At 42.3% G+C, this 18,196-nt stretch overlaps 1 protein-coding gene across 1 annotated transcript in view; it reads left to right on the forward strand.

Moving 5' to 3' along the window:
* Nucleotides 1–10,081, forward strand: part of SYTL5 (synaptotagmin like 5) — a 150,347-nt gene extending 140,266 nt beyond the window's left edge. The window contains exons 14-17 of the mRNA XM_074983396.1: nt 2,797–2,905; nt 4,705–4,840; nt 7,465–7,673; nt 9,118–10,081. Coding sequence (XP_074839497.1) covers nt 2,797–2,905; nt 4,705–4,840; nt 7,465–7,673; nt 9,118–9,260 — 597 coding nt within the window. The 3' untranslated portion in view covers nt 9,261–10,081. The remainder of the gene's footprint in view (nt 1–2,796; nt 2,906–4,704; nt 4,841–7,464; nt 7,674–9,117) is intronic.
* Nucleotides 10,082–18,196: the final 8,115 nt, after the last annotated feature.

Here is an 18,196-nt window from a genome sequence, read left to right on the forward strand (position 1 = left end):
TGCATGTTTGTTAACCCTGTCAAATAATTCTAATAGATTAGTAAGACATGGTTTCCCTGGACAGCAACCATTTTGACTTTTGCCCAACAAATTATGTTCCTCTTTTAAATATTGGCGTTATGTTCGCTGTCTTCCAGTCCTTGGGTACAGAAGCTGATTTAAAGGATAGGTTACAAATCACAGTTAATAGTTCTGCAATTCCACATTTGAGTGCTTTCAGAACCCTTGGGTGAATGCCATCTAGTCCTGGTAATTTGTTACTGTTAAGTTTTTCTGTTTGTTCCACAACCTCCTCTAATGACACTTCAGTTTGGGGCAGTTCCTCGGATGCATCACCCACAAAGGATGGTGCAGGTTTGGCAATCTCTCTAATCCTAAATATTTTTATTAATCAGATCAGGTGATAGTGCCTTTACCCGCAGTCTAACTTTAAAGGCAGGCTAAGCTTCTGTACCTCACCTTACATATGCCTGAGGTTGTCTATTTCTCCCTGACAGTAACATTTTTCAACTAGTTATTGGGATCCGGAGGCAAGAAGAAAAAGTTTCAGATGTAAATTCCAAGTGGCACAACTATTCCATCAGCATGGTCAGAATGTAATTCCAGGCATCTCGAATTGCCCAGTCACTCAGTGTTGTGCTGCCCAGTGTTATTTCATGTATCACAGAGTCATAGATTTGTAGGGCTGAAAGGGATCTTGAAAGGTCAGACAGTCCAATTCTGTCCATTGAGACAGGACTAAGTAATCCTAGACCAGTGGTTCTCAAACTTTTTGTCATCATGCCCCCTTTTTGATTTTTAAGAAACCCTCACACCCCCCACCTCTTCTTTGCCATAATCCAACCCCCCTTAACAAAAAATGTAATTTGTAATTTAAAACCAACACAAATATTAAGCACAAACAGTTTTTCTTGGACCCTTTTGGGTGCCTGGTGCAGCCCCAACTGTCCAGCTGCCTGAGCCCTGTGCCAGCCGTCAGAGCTGCCCACGCCAGCCGCCACCCACCAGATCTGCCCGTGCCAGCTGCCTGAGGCCTGTGCTGCCAGAGCTGCCTGCCTGCCTGCCTGCCCGCCAGCCACTGAGGCCCCATGCTACAAGGGCCAGCTGCTCACCCACCAGCTGCCCTCACAGCAGGGGCCAGGCACCCACTGGCCTGAGCCCCAACACTGCCAGGGCCAGCCACCCACCCACCTATCAGCTTGAGCTGCTCAAGCCCCGACGCTGCTGAGGCCAGCCACCTGAGCCACGCGCTGCCAGGGCCAGCTGCCCGCCTGCCAGCCCAAGCTGCCCAAGCCCTGCAATGCTGGGCCAGCCATCCAAGCCCCATGATCCCTGCAAGCCAGCTGCCCAAGCCTCCCCTCCCTTCCTCAAAGCCAGGCACCACCAGCCCCCCACTCTTACACCATCCTCCTCTCCCACCCCTCCGCCACCCACACTCACTCAGCTTTGCAGGAAGCAGCTAGCTCCATGTGGGTCTTCGCCACCTGCCTGCTTTGTATAGTAGCTGTTCTGGGTCACCCACGTAAAATGGCAGGGGCTGACAGCTGAAAGCAAAGTCCGGCTATTTCTTTGGGTGGGGCAAATTACAAGAGGGGGCTGGGTCGCCTCATGTCCCCCCCTGGAATTTCTTCACACTCCCCAGGGAGGCACAATCCCAGTTTGGGAAACCATGTCCTAGACCATACCTGATAAGCATCTTTCCGACTTGTTCTTAAAACCCTCCAATGACAGAGATTCCACAACTCCATACAAGCCTGTTCCAGATCTCTCTCTCTCCGTATCTCTAGAAAGCTTCTCTTAATATTTAATTTCAGTCCTTCTTGCTGCAGATTTAAGCTCTTGAGATCTTCATATCTGGATCTAACACCTTTAAGTGCAAGTTTATGGAACACATTCATAAACTCCAATTCTGAGTTTTTCCACTTCACCAGTGGTGTTACCCATGAGAGCAACTTTAGGTACATACTTAAATGTTCCACAGGATTGGAATCTTAATGAAATGTGTATGATTGCTCAAGGAGAAATTACTGTTTACTGATGTATGGTTTATTTACTTTATGGGTGTAGGAGGCCTACAAAACCAGCTAGTTTTGGAAATATCAAAACCCATTTTCTTATTTCAGTTAAAAAACTACATGAGTCTAGTATTGCTTATGATCAATGTGATACAAAAAAGCATAAAGCACCTTCTTTCTAGACTGGATTTAGAAATGTAATCAGAAACAAGGTGCAGCATGTTAAGAAATGATATTTGGGAAGAAGAGGAAGAGGCATTTGGGAAGTAATATTCATTACTGTAAAATCTCTTTTCTCTTTCAGTGTCAGATTATGCCCCCTAAATCCAAGAATAATCCTGTTGAAATTGATGGGGCTGGTTATGGAGTAAGCGATTAATCAATATGAATGAGGTTGTCAGAATCTGGCCCTAAAATAGCTGCAGTCTATGTATCTAGCTCCCTTTGATCTCTTTGTTTGCTGTGACATGAGTTGGAATTTTTCTTCATTCAAACAAAACTGCATTTCTCTCTCCGATTTATGTGTAGCAATCGGCATCTAGCGCAGGCCATGTGACATCTGCTCTTCTGAGCTTTCTGCATTCCCTGGACTACAACATTTTCAAAGATGCAGTTGTCTGGGTTCAGTCAGTGAGCGCTTATTAGCTGTGACCACTGTGTAGTGGTCTGACTTGTTTATGAAGCATATACCAGGGCTTACCTGTAGAGTAAAAATAATTGCGAGTGAAGGAAGACATTATTAAGATCAGTTGGATTTCTGTTTTTCTTTCCTCTCCATTAGCTGGAGGTTGCAGCAGATGTTGGACTTCAGTATAAAGGAGAGCTGATCGTTGTTCTACGTTACATTCCCCCTGAGGAGAACCTAATGCTTCCTTTTGGACAGTTTCAAGGTAAAATGAACATTGATAGCAACACTCTTACAGCATCCTCAGCGTATTGAAGTTCTGTGGCAGTAAATTAAGCACCTCTACTGGGTGAGGGGGAATTTTCAAAGGAAAGATACTTCTCCCCTGCCACCTGTAATGAGATGCCATTTATGCACCATTAGGAGTATGCTGTGGCATCATTAAAAATGCCCTTCTGGTCAATAGCCATGGTTCAGGACAGTCATTATCCAAAGCAGTGCTCTACTCTGGTGTTGTTGTTGTGCTTTATGCAGTCCGTGGTTGATCAAAGTAATGGGGCTTCCGCCGTGCCTTGTGTGAGAATATCCTTAGTGATACACATCTCACTATTCAGAAACTTTTCACACTATTTTACGTACCCTTTTCCTTTGCTCAGTTTCATCCCATTATTCCTGCTGTCATTATATCCCTTAGGATCCTTTTAGCACTGTTGAGGGTGCTCCAATTCAGCTCTCTCAAATGAGTCATTTATCTGCAGAGGAAAATGTTAGTTATTAACTGGACTGCAGTCGTGACCAGAGAAATGAGGGTCCAAAAGCTAGTAATGACCAGACAGTAATTCTGTCCTTGAACACCCAGAGGATACAGACAGAGCACAAGCAGAGATGGAAGAGGAATTTATTGCCAAAAGACACCGTACTACTTTTCAAGAATTGGTAGCATGTTAAGCTCTTTTCACAGATTGTTTACATGCAATTTATTAGCAGTAAAATTCCATGGGTCCTCTGCTATAATATGATCATCTTTGGTCTAAGGAAATCAGTTGCTGTGTGTGGTAATTTGTATGCCCCTGATTTCTTGAGTTCTTATATAGTCCCATTTTTTCAGAGTGGCAGTGCAGAGAGCTGCAAGTGGGGGAGGGAGTAGGAGGGCTGGGGGGAGCCGTGTAGCCACCCTGAGGAGGAGATAGCAACCCAGTAAATGCACAGTGGGGGGCGGCAACACCCGGAGATCCTGTCTAAGGTGAGTTAATCCTGGGTTTGGGGCTGCGAGCGGTTAAGCCTGAGGGTTAGGGGAATGGCACTTGGAGGCTGCAAAGGGTTTAAGCCTGGGTGCTGGGGCTGCGGTGGTTTTGAGCTGTGAGGGGATTAAGTCAGGGGGTTGAGGGGTGGTGGTTTGGGGCTGAGCAGGGTTAAGCCTGCAAATGGGGTGGACATGTTGGGGCTATTTTGTGTTCAGCTCCCAGAACTTGTGAAAAAAAAATGCCATGTGGCCCCCCGTTGGAAAAAAGGTTGGACACCTTGCTGCATGGAGATGATTTACCAGGGTGTCTCTTCTGAAGTGGACTTGTACCATAGACACCAGGATGTCAGGCTTTGAGAGAGATGTTTCAGATTCCACCTGTGTGGGAAGGCTGTCTGATAAGATTTCCTCTTTGTTGCTACTACTTGGAATGTATTATTTGCTTTTGGCTAGAAAAACGCCTGTAACAGCTGAAAAGAGGACAAGAATTAAAGAAAGCTTGACCTTTTCCCTTCACTGTAGTAGCACTGCCATATTTGTACTTGGAAACATGAGCAGCCCAGCCCTGTCAATGTTTGGCCATGTTTGAGTCGTCTTTTTTTTTTTTTTTAAACCAGAGGTGGGGTGATCTCCTCCTTTTTCTCCATTGTGTTTACAAATAAAAGGCCAAATGTAGGCACAGGAAGCCCGTCCCTCCACAAATAATCTTTTTGAAGTGAAAAAATGGCAGAATCTGGCTAGAAAAAGATTCTTTCTTAAAAATTTCCAAATGTTTTACAATGTGTAGTCTTGATTTTGTTGCTGGTTTGTTTTCCATACAGGAAAGAAGAGTATGAAAAAAGGAAAGAAAGGAGATACACAGCTGTCTTCTGGGGGTGTATTAGAGGTCCTTATCAAGGAAGCCAAGAATTTAACAGCTGTGAAATCAGGAGGCACTTCTGACACATTTGTTAAAGGGTAATTTTCACCTTCCCGTATTTTGCACAGCACCTCAAGATTAAAACTACCTTTTGCATTGAATCTGATTTTGTCTGATAGATATTGAGCTTTACTCCTGAAAAAGAAGTCGCATCTCAAAATGCAATTCTGTTTGTCAGCTGTATTTAAATTTAAGTCATAATATGTGATGTGAAATAACAGCTTTAATTTTACTTTGTAGAATTCAGAATGTGGTTTTGACATTTGACATTAAATGTAACACGTGGGTTTTTTTTAAAGATGAGTATATGCTATATGTGCACATTCTATATGTACAATTATATAGTACAGTATGATTTCATATAGGGCTTGTCTACACTACCACCATCCTTCGAAGGGAGGATGGTAAGTAGGGTGCTGGGAGTTTACTAATGAAGTGCTGAGCTGCATATGCAGCACTCATTAAGCAAACCCCACCCCACCCCCTCCAGCAGCAACTTCGAAGTACCGGCTTGTGTCTAGCCGCAGCTCACCTGCTGATACTTTGAAGTGCTGGGGAGTTTTGAGAAGCAAAGGAACTTTGAAGTTGTCCTGGCACTTGGAAGTACCAGCGGGTGAGCTGTGGCTAGATGCGAGCCGGTACTTCAAAGTTTAAAACTTCGAAGTTGCCGCGGGGGGAATTTGCTTAATGAGTACGGCATATGCACCACCGCACTTCATTAGTAAACTCCCAACACCCTACTTACCGTGCTCCCTTCAAAGGAGGGTGGTAGTGTAGACACAGCCATAGATTATCAGGTTTTTGCTATACACCTATGTTTCATTATATTATTTATCTTTCAGCATTTAGAGTCTGAATTTTAATATTCCTGAATAAGCAGAAAATATTCGATATAGGAACATGAGTATGCCAGTTCAATAAACATAATCCTGCATAACTGGTTACACTAGATTCATCATGAATGTGAGTGTGCCACTCAAGGTGTTGAATGAATGAAATGTGGGCAAGAGTGTTCCTCCTTGCTATTTTCCCTGACAGTCAGATCTTCCATAGTTACCTGTTTTATGTATCCCTGTGTGTTAGTTATAGTCTGAGTATTTTTGTTGGAAAGAATTCCTTGGTAATGTTTAACCACTGACTTGATGCTCCGTATAGGTTCACCTCTTCTCTGAACACAGCTCAACCAACCATTCCTGAGAGTGGTCAGTTGTTCCTGGGGTCATAGAAACATTTCTGAAGGGAAAGTGTCTTGCTTTTGTCAGAATGGGCAAGAATTTGTCCCAAGTGACAAATGTATTTTTGCAAGTTTTCCTGGAGCAGCTGTACCTAGAATCCCCTGTGAGGTTTTCACTCTGTACCTTCCAGTCAAGTGATCCAAGTGTTGTGCTCTCTGTGCACTCTGAACATATTTTGAGGCATAAGAGCAACCCATAGGCTTATTTCACATGGATTCCCACCCCTCGCCCCCACCCCAGTGCTATTTTCTCTGTGATTCGCTATGGCTGGGGGGAAAGCTTTTTTCTTTAAATAGGAAAACAAAGGAGCAGATGATCTGGTCCTGCACTCTGCTGTCTGCAGCTCATACACACTTCAAATGTGGAGGTTACATCAGACTCAGGGGAATGTTTTTTTGTTTGTTTGTTGGGGCCTCTTGTTTAGAATTGGCAGCACATCATGGTTGCTGACTCTCGGAACTGCCTGTGGCTAGCTCATCATGCACATCTGTTGTTGCTGGCATGGGTTCTTTTATGTAAGTGGAGTTTGAACCAATTTCCCTTGGACAAACCATTTTCCATCAGGTTACAAGGTTTTTAAAAATACATTTTCTAGTGCCCAGATGAACCCCTAAACTGGGCTGGTGGAAGGCGAGGTTCAGACTAGGAAGATTTATTCACTACTCTGACTTTGAAAATAATATATTGTGCTTGCAGAGCTTCAAGAAGAGTGTACTCTGGTTAAAAATGTAAGGCTTGATGGAGCTGAAAAAGTCGACGGACTTTGTAGCATCAGGGCCTTTGTGTTTCAGTGAGGAGGTGGACCTGTGGTGTTAATGGAAGCGTAAGCTTATGTCCATGCAAAGGGGATGATACCATCCCACTGACCAGCTGCTAATGTTTCTCCCCCATCTCCCATCTACTTTTTCCCAAGTTGAGTTAAACGTGTATCATCATGTAGCAGTGCTGCTTTTCACCATGAATCTGAAACCCTTCCTCATACGGGGAAGCACTGTTCTCCGTGAGGAATCCCACTGAAATGGAGAGTTTTTTATGGTTAAGAGCTGTGTCTTAACCTGAGATACAGGAGTGCTGGATTCAATTCATGTCTTTGACCCAGACCACCTGGACTAGTTACATGATGCCGCTTCAACACAGCACTTTGGAGTATTCTTAACTTGATTTCATTGGGGCTTCAACGGGTGATTGAGTGCTTTACTGATCTGAGGTGGTAATGTCTTGCTGTCTTGGTTTTCCATCTGTAAAATGGGGATAATACAACAACTTTGCTCTGTTCTGTCCATTTAGAAGGAAAGTTCATCAAGGAACGCAGTTCTCACTATGTCTTTGTGCTATACTTAGCCCTGAATGGAGCCCTGATTTTGGCTGTGACCTGAAGTCCCATCTATCCGTTTATTTTCTTCACTTTGTCTATCTGTCTCCCTCAGGTATTTGCTCCCAGATAACAGCAAAGCAACGAAACATAAAACTCCTGTAATAAAGAAGAGTGTGAATCCCCACTGGAATCACAGCTTCACTTTCAGCAGCCTGAACCCTGCAGATCTACACAATGTCTGCCTAGAACTGACAGTCTGGGACAAGGAGTCACTCTCCAGCAACATCTTTTTGGGAGGCATCCGTTTGAATGTCGGAAGTGGTAAGGGACATGCTTGTCTGAGAATCATCATTTTATTCAGCACAGGTCTCCTACTAATGTAAAGAATAGCAATGTCGTGAATGTGGGGCACAGAGGAGCTAAGAAGTGAAGTAGCCTACAGGCAATTTACTACTTGATGCTGGCAAGTGAGAGGCATGAGTTTGTTACCCTCTTATAACTGTACTTCTGAAGCCAACCAGTATTCAGAGAACTATGGAAATGCTTCTTATTATGTGAGTGAGAAATGAGGATTTCATGTTACAGAGCATCAACCCTTCAGGGCGATGAAGGGACAGCTATGAAGAGCAAGTCATCAATTCCTCTTCAGCTTGGCAGATAGCGGCTATAGGATAGAACCATATTGGGAGATTTTGCCAGCTTCTGCCCATGATGTACCTGTTTTGGGGCTACCAAGGGGGGCTTTCTTTCTAGCTCATTGATGACAATCCAACGCCTTTTAGGATATCAGATAAATACGTACTTTTTTGCTCTTTAAACTTATACAGCGTCTCTTTAAAAATCACAATGGGGAGATGCTGGATTTAAAGCCAAACCACACAAAAACTCAGACAAACTCAATCTGATACATAACAGAGAGAGAGCCGTGCTAGTCTATATACTATCAAAACAAAAAAGCAGTCAAGTAGCACTTTAAAGACTAACAAAATAATTTATTAGGTGGTGAGCTTTCGTGGGACCAGACCCACTTCTTCAGACCATAGCCCTACCAGAACAGACTCAATATTTAAGGCACAGAGAACCAAAAATCTGATACATTACCTTTTACATTTTCTGTGACATTGTTTTTGTGATAGTTCAGGAAAATTTGTTCATTTACTTGTGAAATTCTTCAGGTTTCTATGTTGTTCTTTATTTTCATGATCTGCCAGGTTTTCTTCCTCCACAGAGAAGTGTAATCCTCCCTCCCCAGAAAAATCCAGAATTTTTGTGAGGCACTTGCTTTTTAGTACCTGCAATAACGTTTTGCACTCCGTAGCGCAATGAAGGAGGATGTTGCCTTTCTGTACCCTCTTGAGAGAGATGAGGTGGAAGAGGTAGTATTTTTTTTTATTGGACCAACTTCTGTCAGAGAGAGTGACAAGCTTTGGAACTAGACAGATTGCATCTTTAGGTCTGGGAGAGGTGCCTACTGGGTCACAGCTAAATAAAAGATTGAACAGGTAGTTTAGCATAAGTAATTATCTGTGACTTTCTCTAATTACCTTTCCTGGACATCAAGAAGAGCTTTGTGTCAGCTCAGAAGCTTCTCTCTCTCATGAACAGAAATCGGTCCTGTGAAAGATATTACCTCATCCACATTGTCTTTCCAGTATCCTGGAGCTGACAACGCTACAACAACCGTGCATAGACCTTCTTGAAACAGATAAGGAGCCGTATTAAGTCACATCTGACTAACACGCCGAAATGTTTTTGCAATTGCCAGGTTTAAGTGATGGGAAGGAAGTTGATTGGATGGATTCTCAAGGGGAAGAGCAGCACCTCTGGCAAACGATGATTGACAATCCCGGCGCTTCGGTGGAAGGTATATTAATGCTGAGATCTAGCATGGGAAAGCGCAGACTCTGAGAACAAATGGCTAGTGATTTGCTGATGTGACTCTTCATTCTTGTGGGGGACCACAAGGATGCCTGGTGCGAGTGGAATTCAGTCAGTTGTAACTTTGCACATGCGCAAGTGAGGGAAAAAAGTACTCCTCTTTGCCTTGGATTTTAAGGCTTCTGGATTGGATTATAATGCATTCTGCACTTGTCTTATGCTCCTTACACTAGTGAAACTCTGAGGAAGTCTGTGAACAAGCTACCTGAACATAGAATACTAAATCAGGCTTTGTTTTGTTTTTGTCTGAAGACAGAAATATGGTCTAAGAGTGTCAACATCCATAAAGAACATGGAGCAAGCAAATGCATTAGTCATATGATGACTAATGATTATCAATGGTATACTCTTAACTGAAGCAACTGAAAAGTTTGGCGTTTGAAGTGAGATCAGAAACCGCCATATTCCAAGCAGCCTGAAGGAATAATTAACAACATCCTTTCCCTTATGTGTTCAGTTATTTGAACCGTTCACGATAGCAAGCGTTGCAACAAGCATTACTGCAACAAAAGCTGATACACAGCATACAGTAGCCATTATTTGGGTATTGAGAAATAGGCAGCAGATGTGCTGATACAAAATAACAGGACTGCCCTACTGGGTGGTGATGCATGCATCGTGTATTTCAATACGCCTTTCAAAATACAAGCTAGGGTCTTCCCATATCAAAGAGTCTCTTATGAAAACAGATTACTGTACATGGCTAAGCAGTTTCCGGAGCTAAGTGCCATCATTTACAGCTGCATTTTCATTTTTGTTTATAGCTCATTTCATAATTCAGATGTTGCATGGAAGCGGAGAGAAGTTCAAACATCTGTCATAACTTATGAGATGCTTATGTTTACCCACACATGCAGTTTTAGAGGTGGTAGACTAAGGCCCCACTTCAGCAAAGCAGTTAAGGAAATGATGTAATTAAATGTATACCTAAGTGCTTTGCTCAACTGGAGTTTAAATGGGGAAGTTTTTGGAATGGGTTGGCATCCTGTTCAAGCACATCTTGCTGATTTATTAATTACTTATGATATGATTTAGAATGGGATTTTGCTGCTGAATGTTACTAATCAGAATTCTTGCACTTATGGTACTAATATATTTTAATATAAAATGTTGTTTTACCATTTCAGTTATCCATGTTAAAGGGTATAGTTGTTCTATGCAAATTTGGTTTCCTAAGTTCTGCTTTGTGTATCATGAGATTTGTCTTGCTCTCAGTACACAACAGAATTACACACACCATCAATCTTAATTTTTCTTAATAGGTCTGGTCCCCACCCCCCCGTGTACAGAGCACAGTGTTTTCTATGTACACTTAGGAGCTGTAGCTGTGTTACACAACAACAGAACCATAGCAAAACAGAATAGTTGTTCCTCACCAAATATATGTCCAGTATTTTCAAAGTTATGTGATACTCTAGTTCAGCATTCATATGCTATAGTGATAGGCACCTTATACAAACCTTGGAGACAGCTATAAATTGGGTATATTAGGTTTCATCTGAATGATCCATAACTAAAACTTGCTCCCTGTGGTCAACTATGAATACATCTGCAGCCAGTCTCATCCTGAATCATATGTCAAGCATTTTACTTTTGGGAGCAAGACATTATCACTGTGAAAAATATTTAGGATCCACAAACAAAATGAATAAATAAAAAGCCCTGTCATCTGCCCCCATATGTAAGCCCTTCTCTCTTTGTTCTTTGTTCCTTGTACGGTCAGAATTCAGAACCTAAAGCTTCCTCTGAAGAAGAGCTACCAAAATAATGCTTAGCTAAGAAATAAAATCCTGTCATTTGCAATCCAACAATAGCCAAAGCCCCAAATTTAATAACATGAAATACACGTTAAACCTCTCTAGTACAGCAACATCCTTGGTCCAACTTGATTTTAGTTAGCCAGATGTCCACTTATCCTGGGTGTGGCCAAGTTTTCAGCACTCCCATAAAGTTTGTTCATAGCCACCAGTCCTTCTCTGTGTTCTGTGCTGTTGTTTAGCTGCAATTTACCCTTAAATATCTTCTAAGAGCCCAGTAAGCAGTGGAAGTGTTGGTAATGCTGCTAGACAATGTTGACCTTTTGTGCTTCGGCAAATTCTCTGTTTCAACGCTGGTCAGGTCCCCAGGGTGCCAGACTAGAGAGGTTCAACTGGAGTGTAAAATTCTGTTTAATTAGTTAACTGGTTAAACTTTAAGTATAACTGGCTAACTAATGAAATGGGGGTGTGGAGATCCATGGAGTCTGCTCCAGTCTGTCTTGGCTTGAGCTTCCACCCCCTGCCATGGACAGGAGCTGCTCTGGCTGGACTGGATCTTCCCCAACCTGCAGTGGGTCCCATGGGTCTGGAGCGTCCCCCTGCCCAGGGTTACTTCAGCCCACCAATAAATTGTAACTGGTTAGCCTCACCATCTAGGGTAGGGCAAACTGGTTAACTATTAATGTCCCTAGGTTCAACCTGTACTAATGGCTGTATAACCAGAACTTGAGGTTTGTACTCGAAATTGAAGAAATGCCCCATCTGCTAGAATTATATCTCCCATTTAGAACTGAAGCCAAAACCATCAAATTGTATTTATTTTCTCTCCTTTATAATTTTATTTTCCCCTCTGTTCGGATTTGACTTGAGTAGTATGAACCTGCTGACCATGTCACAATCTACCTGTTACTATAATAATAATAATGTTGGCATGAAAAAAATACATCTATACACACCCCTTTGCTTGCATTGCAAAGAGCATCTTAGGTTACTGAAACAGATTTCTGAAAGTCTAGTATAAGGCTGTGAAAAGTGACTAGATGCCTAATTTGAGATGCTGTAGAGGGCTCTGATTTTCAAGAAGTGCTTAGCACACCTCCTCTGTTAATCAAGCCCGTTTGTAGTAGCTCAAATTGGGCACCCAAGATCACTAGGCACTTTAGGAAATCATGGCTTTAATTTTCTTTAGTCCATGTAACTGTTTACATATGTTTGTTTTTTGGAATTTCTCTCAGGGCAGTAAAATGAGACCAGTCTGTTTCTAGTCAATTTTACTCTCCTATTCTCATGCATTTTCATGGGGGGCAGGTCCTTTTGTTCATGAAAGCCCTGAGGAATGTACAATATTAAGTATGCCCTGATGCAATCCTTTATTAAATTGTTTTTAGTTTCACAATAATCCTTTAAAAATCGGGCTTTTTTCAATAGTTCTCCTTCCATCCCCCAAGACCCGTACATTCAGGGCTTAATTTACCCCCTATTTTTAATGGATTTAGAATCTGGGTTTCTTATGGCAGTGTTTCTAAAACTATGTTCCACAGAACACTGGTGTTCCATGAACAACTTGCAGGTGTGCCGCCAGTGTCTGACACTATTTTGATATCATACACTGATTATATCTGGTTTTAATAACAGAAAACATATACCATGGTACTTCTTCATTGCTATCCTACCTGATTAAATTGCTTCATTTTGTTTTTGCTGTACATGTTGCTGTTTGTTTGTTTTGTGATGACAACAAATTTTTTTAAAGAAAATTTTCATAGGTGTTTTGCATAAAAATATTTTTGTTTGGTGTTCCATGGTCTCAGAAAGTTTCAGAAACACTGTCCTATGGGGTTTATATCACAGACAGATGTTTGTTTTTGCAGTGGTTACATTTTACTGATAGGAAGGCTCCAGCTCTGTTTTCATTTGCTATGTGTTATCTGGTGAAATTTTTAAAAAGCAACAGTTGTTAAACTAAAGAAGATGTTTGAGGGTGAAATCATGACCCTCTTCAAGATTGTGGGAGTTTTGCCAGTGACTTCAGTGGGACCAGAATTCCATCCTCAGCCTAAAAGCTTAAGTAATACGAGCCAAATAACAAGGAGGATGAATCCATTATGTTTACCTTATGTGGAATAAGACCAGTGGGAAGTATTTCAGATAGGAGGCTGCTGCTTGTTTGGATGGGATCTGGCCAGTGCAGTAGGAGTGTCCCATGGCTTAGTACTGACAGTTTAGTTTTTGGTTTCATTTTAATGTAGACCCATCACACATGGATCTAACTGTATCAATGCTCAGTGACAAACAATACTATATACCCCAGCAGCAACTTAGAAAGCTTTGATCTTTCATGGTATGATCAATACATGTGCAGACAGCATTTGTCATATGGAAAATATTGTCTCAGTAATGATACCCTTTATATACCTATTTCGTTTCCTTTATATAAATGATGGCTGTGCGGGATGGAGAAAAGCATGAGGTGACTGATAGCGCATCTGACTTTTTGTTTTCCAGATGTTTGATCAATTGCTTACAATTCTGTGCCATTAGGTACTGCGTGTCACCAGACTGAGCACTAGAATGGCCAATAAGGGACCAGATTGAAGCTTCCCTTGTGTATAGATTTGTGGTACTGAAAGTACATGAACAATTAGTCAAGGCAGACTTCTGCAAAAATCTCAGTTTAATTGTACTCACATTTAACCTGATTTATAAATTCTAGTCCTGAATAATAAGACCTGACACTGAAGATATTTCTAAACTCTTCTATAGCACAGTTTTGTATATCCACAAATCTTGGGAACAAGAAGAATTTATTTTTAAGCGTACTGATTTTTAAAAATGAGTCAAGCACAATGCCGTGAGTTAAAATGTATTTTTCTAAAAAATTAACTACAAAGCTTCCTTCTCTACCTTAACTCTACCCAGTCGGTGGGTCTGACTTATTTAAAAAACACGAGGTTGCAAACTACAATTAAAAAAATACAAATATCCCTGCAAAATCTTGAGCCAGAGCAACAAACATTCCCTCACACTGCCTTGTCACTGCACATTACCCAGCCATCTTGTCTCTGATAAGGCTGGACACTTTATCAAAGCACCCATTTCCTTTGCAAAGCTAAAGGGCCAGGGAAGGGATGTCGCAAAGCATAGAGGGTGCCTCTTCATCCTCCTTTGAGACTCTTGCTGCCATTGCTTTTCACTGGCCCTTTTACTACACATTCTAACATCATTTTCTCAGCTGGCAGCTCAGCAAAGTGATTTTGTGCCTCTCTTCTCAAGGGGCTTTTGCTGGCAAACCTGAGCAGTGGGCTTGGGAGGTAAGACCTATTTATCATAGCACATTGATTAAGACAGAACCTTATTGCATCACGTTCCTGGCGATAAAAATTATGCTAAGGAGCACAAGATGGAACCTGCTTTTCAGAGTAAAGATTTATGTCCATGTCGTCTGATATTCTCTATTTCCCTGCTGAGTTAGCCTGTGTCATTTGCTGCATTTCCGAGTAACATTCTGGAAGAAGTTGACGAGTACAAGAGCAGAGTGAGCTTTGTGTTGCCTAAATCATTCATTGAAAAGACTGCAGTATGGGAGGATGCCCATTAGAACCATGTCCCTTCCCTAATCCCACCTTCTCCCTCCTTTAATTCTGGATCACACCCACCATTTAAAAGGGGCTTTGGAGTCAGAGTATCACGTTCAGCTTGTCTTTCAGCTTGCATGCCACAGTAAAGGTTGCACCTGAAGCTTCCCATATTTCTCGCTCTCCCACTCACCCCTCCCTCTAGACCTCCATAAGTCCTCCACTAAGGAATGTGTCTGACATATTCGTAAACGCATGGCTGCAGGCCTCAAATGGTAAGGATCTCAGGCAGAGCACAGCTGTCATGGGTCTCCTTTGATACTGGCTCTGTTGCTCTTCCTCTCAATGTAAAGGGCAACAGGTGTTTTACGTCCCTGCCTGGAATACTGGTTTTAAGCTCTCTGCAACAATAGCAAACAACAAATCACAACCCAACAACACTCAGGGAAGAACTGAGTATTTCTTAGTGTTGACCTGCATGCAGAATGCTAATAATGCGTTGGGAACCTTATTCCCTAGGGTTTTTTTTTTTTTAAGTAATATATATATTCAGAGATACTGAGAGCAAAATTCAGGGTGCCTGGGGTACAAGGGGTTGAATCTGAGCAATTCCAGTGGAGGGTGGCAAGCTCTAACTAGCCATGGTGTATTCTGCCTCAGTTGTCCATGAGATGCTCTTGACCGCGTTAGCAGATCCAAACACTGTGCCCAATGGGTTCCCTGCCTGGTGAGTGACAGGCGAGGGCTGCTGTCTGATGATGTGGTGATCGTGCACACGTAGGTATGCAGTGTACATTAATGCTGATGTGTGAACCTGAACTTGTGAACAAGTGGCTTTTAGCTTCTTTTTAGACTCCCCTTTCCACATCTTATGCCAGGCTTTAGGTTAGTTCTTACAATAGTTCCTTCTCATTTGTGACCATGCATTGTACACGGCTGCGTGCTTCTAGACCTCTCCTGAAGAGCTTGTTGCTTTTGAGCCTTGGACTGGCATGTAAGAGCTCCCCTTTTACTTATTTTTTGAGTTTAACAGCAAAATTAGACTTGGTTGCAACTGCTAGAGTAGCATGTGTCCTCTTACTCTGAATTCTTTCCTGTTCAAACTCTTTGTTGCTAGTTCTCTGTTTGGTACACTTAGAGTAGAATGAACACCATTGGCATCAAACAACATTGCACTAATAGCAGTGTCAAAATTTAGCCAAAGCATTCCTTCGCAGCTTGCTCTTGTTCTTTCCTGTGTACTGTATGTTCAGACTTATGGATTGTGGAAGAAGGTTGATGGTGAACCCGTTTGTACTTATTGTAAAGCACAATGTTATTTCTATTACGATTAAAATAATTAAATGTGATGGTGTGTTCCTGTCTCTGCTAAAATGCTTTATATCAAGCACCTGTTACCCTGTATTTCAACATGCTGTTGCCCTAGTCTGATGGTGATTAACAAGGGATGTTACCTATGTGCAGCTAGTAATACTAAATATTTACTATGATTTTAGACCGAATAGATGTAATTTCGCTGTACTTCTTGAGTACCTTCTCTTCTCCTTCCTACTAGATGTGTTCTCTTCTCTCCATCCCTTAACTGCTCCTTTTTTAGATGTTATGTTTTGTTTGTGAGAGGAAAAGTCACCATGTGCTGGTTTGAGCCAGGAATACATTATTTGTCACTACCTAGCAAACAAATCTTGGCTCCTCTGTAATTACCTTTTTCTATCACATTATGACAAGCACCAAGTCCCTCCTAAATACATCCAATATGAAGGTGCCATCCACCTGAAAATTCAATTGTGTTCAGAGGGTTAACCTCACAGCTTTGTGTTATTACTAATCACCACACGTCTTTATAAACAACACTACTCTGACTCAGGTTTATTCATGCTTTCATCCATGTCACACTACAAACATGCAGTAATGAAATGGCACCATCCTGGATTGTTTGGTATGACTCTGACTTGCTTAGGTGAATGTCCTGGTTTCCTATGCTACGTTGTTCCCTTACTTTGCCCAGCTAGCTTTTCCAGGTAAGTGGGGTTTGTTCGTCTGAAAAACTGATTGAAAAACTTCTCAAGGTAAAGAATTCCCAACCCAATAAAGCTTTATTTTCTGATGAGAGAGTTTGGCTCTGCTTTGCTCACCTAGTTCTGAACTAGCACAGCTGTCTAGGCCTCTGACTGAGTCTGTCAGCTTCAAATATTTCGGCCTCTCTCACAATTCTCCCAAGCCAGCAGGCCACTCGACACCACAGCAAGCCTCTGCTTCTCTCTCCTCCTCACCATTCCTTTCTAAGTCATGCCTCACAGCTGGCAGGGCTGTGGTGGAAGTGGGAGCCTGTCTTGGCACTTCCAAAACCATCAAGCTGTCCACAAATACAAGCAAACAGAAATTACGACAAAGGGGAGCTTTGTTAAGCCTTTCCAAGCCCCACGCTGGCTTCCGCAAATGTAACCTGACAGTTTGTTGGCAAATGTATTGATGGGTGGCCTGTAGATTCCTATTCATAACTCTCCTCTTGCCTCACCTGAAGGCATGGATACCCCAGGCTCCAATACATATGGAATGATCTGAACCCATTTAAAACAAAGGCCCATCTGAGTTCTGTTCTGAATGTTCATCTGGATGGCAAGTGCTTTGTGCTCAATACAAATGCCTACCATCGTTCCTGAAGTTCCCATTTCACTGTGGTGTTGCGCTGCATTTGTGCACTGCTGTCTAGTTTTAATCAGACATAGTTGGCTGTTTGTTTGGGTTTGGAGTGAGAGTTGGTTTTCTTCATTTACTCCTTTTGGTACCATAGGCCTTCGTGCTTGTAAACCGCTACTTTTGGGTGCTGAAGCAGCTGTGGTGGCAACTAGCTACATATCAAAATATTCTCCACTGCCATCAGTGCTTGAACCAGTTTTCTTCTGTGACATGGATGAGAGGTCCAGTGACTGGGGAGTCACCTGAAACAACAGAGACATGCCATCTGCAGGTTTAAAAGTTGTCCCCCTTGCTTCTTTGAGGCCATGCAGCCTTGCTGCTGCTTTCCCCTTTCTAACAGTTCACAGGACCATATGAGAGTCTGTGACCCCCATGTCCACACCCTACATGCTGTCGTCATAGTCTTTCTGACTTGTGTGGTATCATTTGAAAATTTCAGACCATGTGATACACGTATGCAATGTGCGCTAAGAGTGATGGATAGGTGCTGGAATGGTGATTAAAGTGTGTTTAAGACAGGCAGGTCAGGGGGAGTTGTTTAAACAGCTCTATCCTAAACAAAGGAATGTTTGTTTACCTCTGCTTACGTACAAGCAGTAAAGTGGGTCATAGAACTAGCAAAGAGGTGGGAGACTGCAGGAAATGGAATAATTTGCATTTTATCAAACATGAGCAGCATAAGAAAGAGTATGAAGTTTCTTTGACCTCCAGACTCCATGTTGCCTTCCTAGATGTTTCACTAAACTTTACTTCGAGGGGTCTTCTTCCAATTAATCCATTTCATAGGTTCACTGGACTGTAAAAGAAAGGGGCAGACAGCCCGACATTCTCCCACATAAGAAGACAAAGCAAACAGCTCTTTAGGGCTTCTTGA

This window comes from Carettochelys insculpta, chromosome 1 (assembly GCF_033958435.1).
Source record: "Carettochelys insculpta isolate YL-2023 chromosome 1, ASM3395843v1, whole genome shotgun sequence".
NCBI classification, from domain to species: domain Eukaryota; kingdom Metazoa; phylum Chordata; order Testudines; family Carettochelyidae; genus Carettochelys; species Carettochelys insculpta.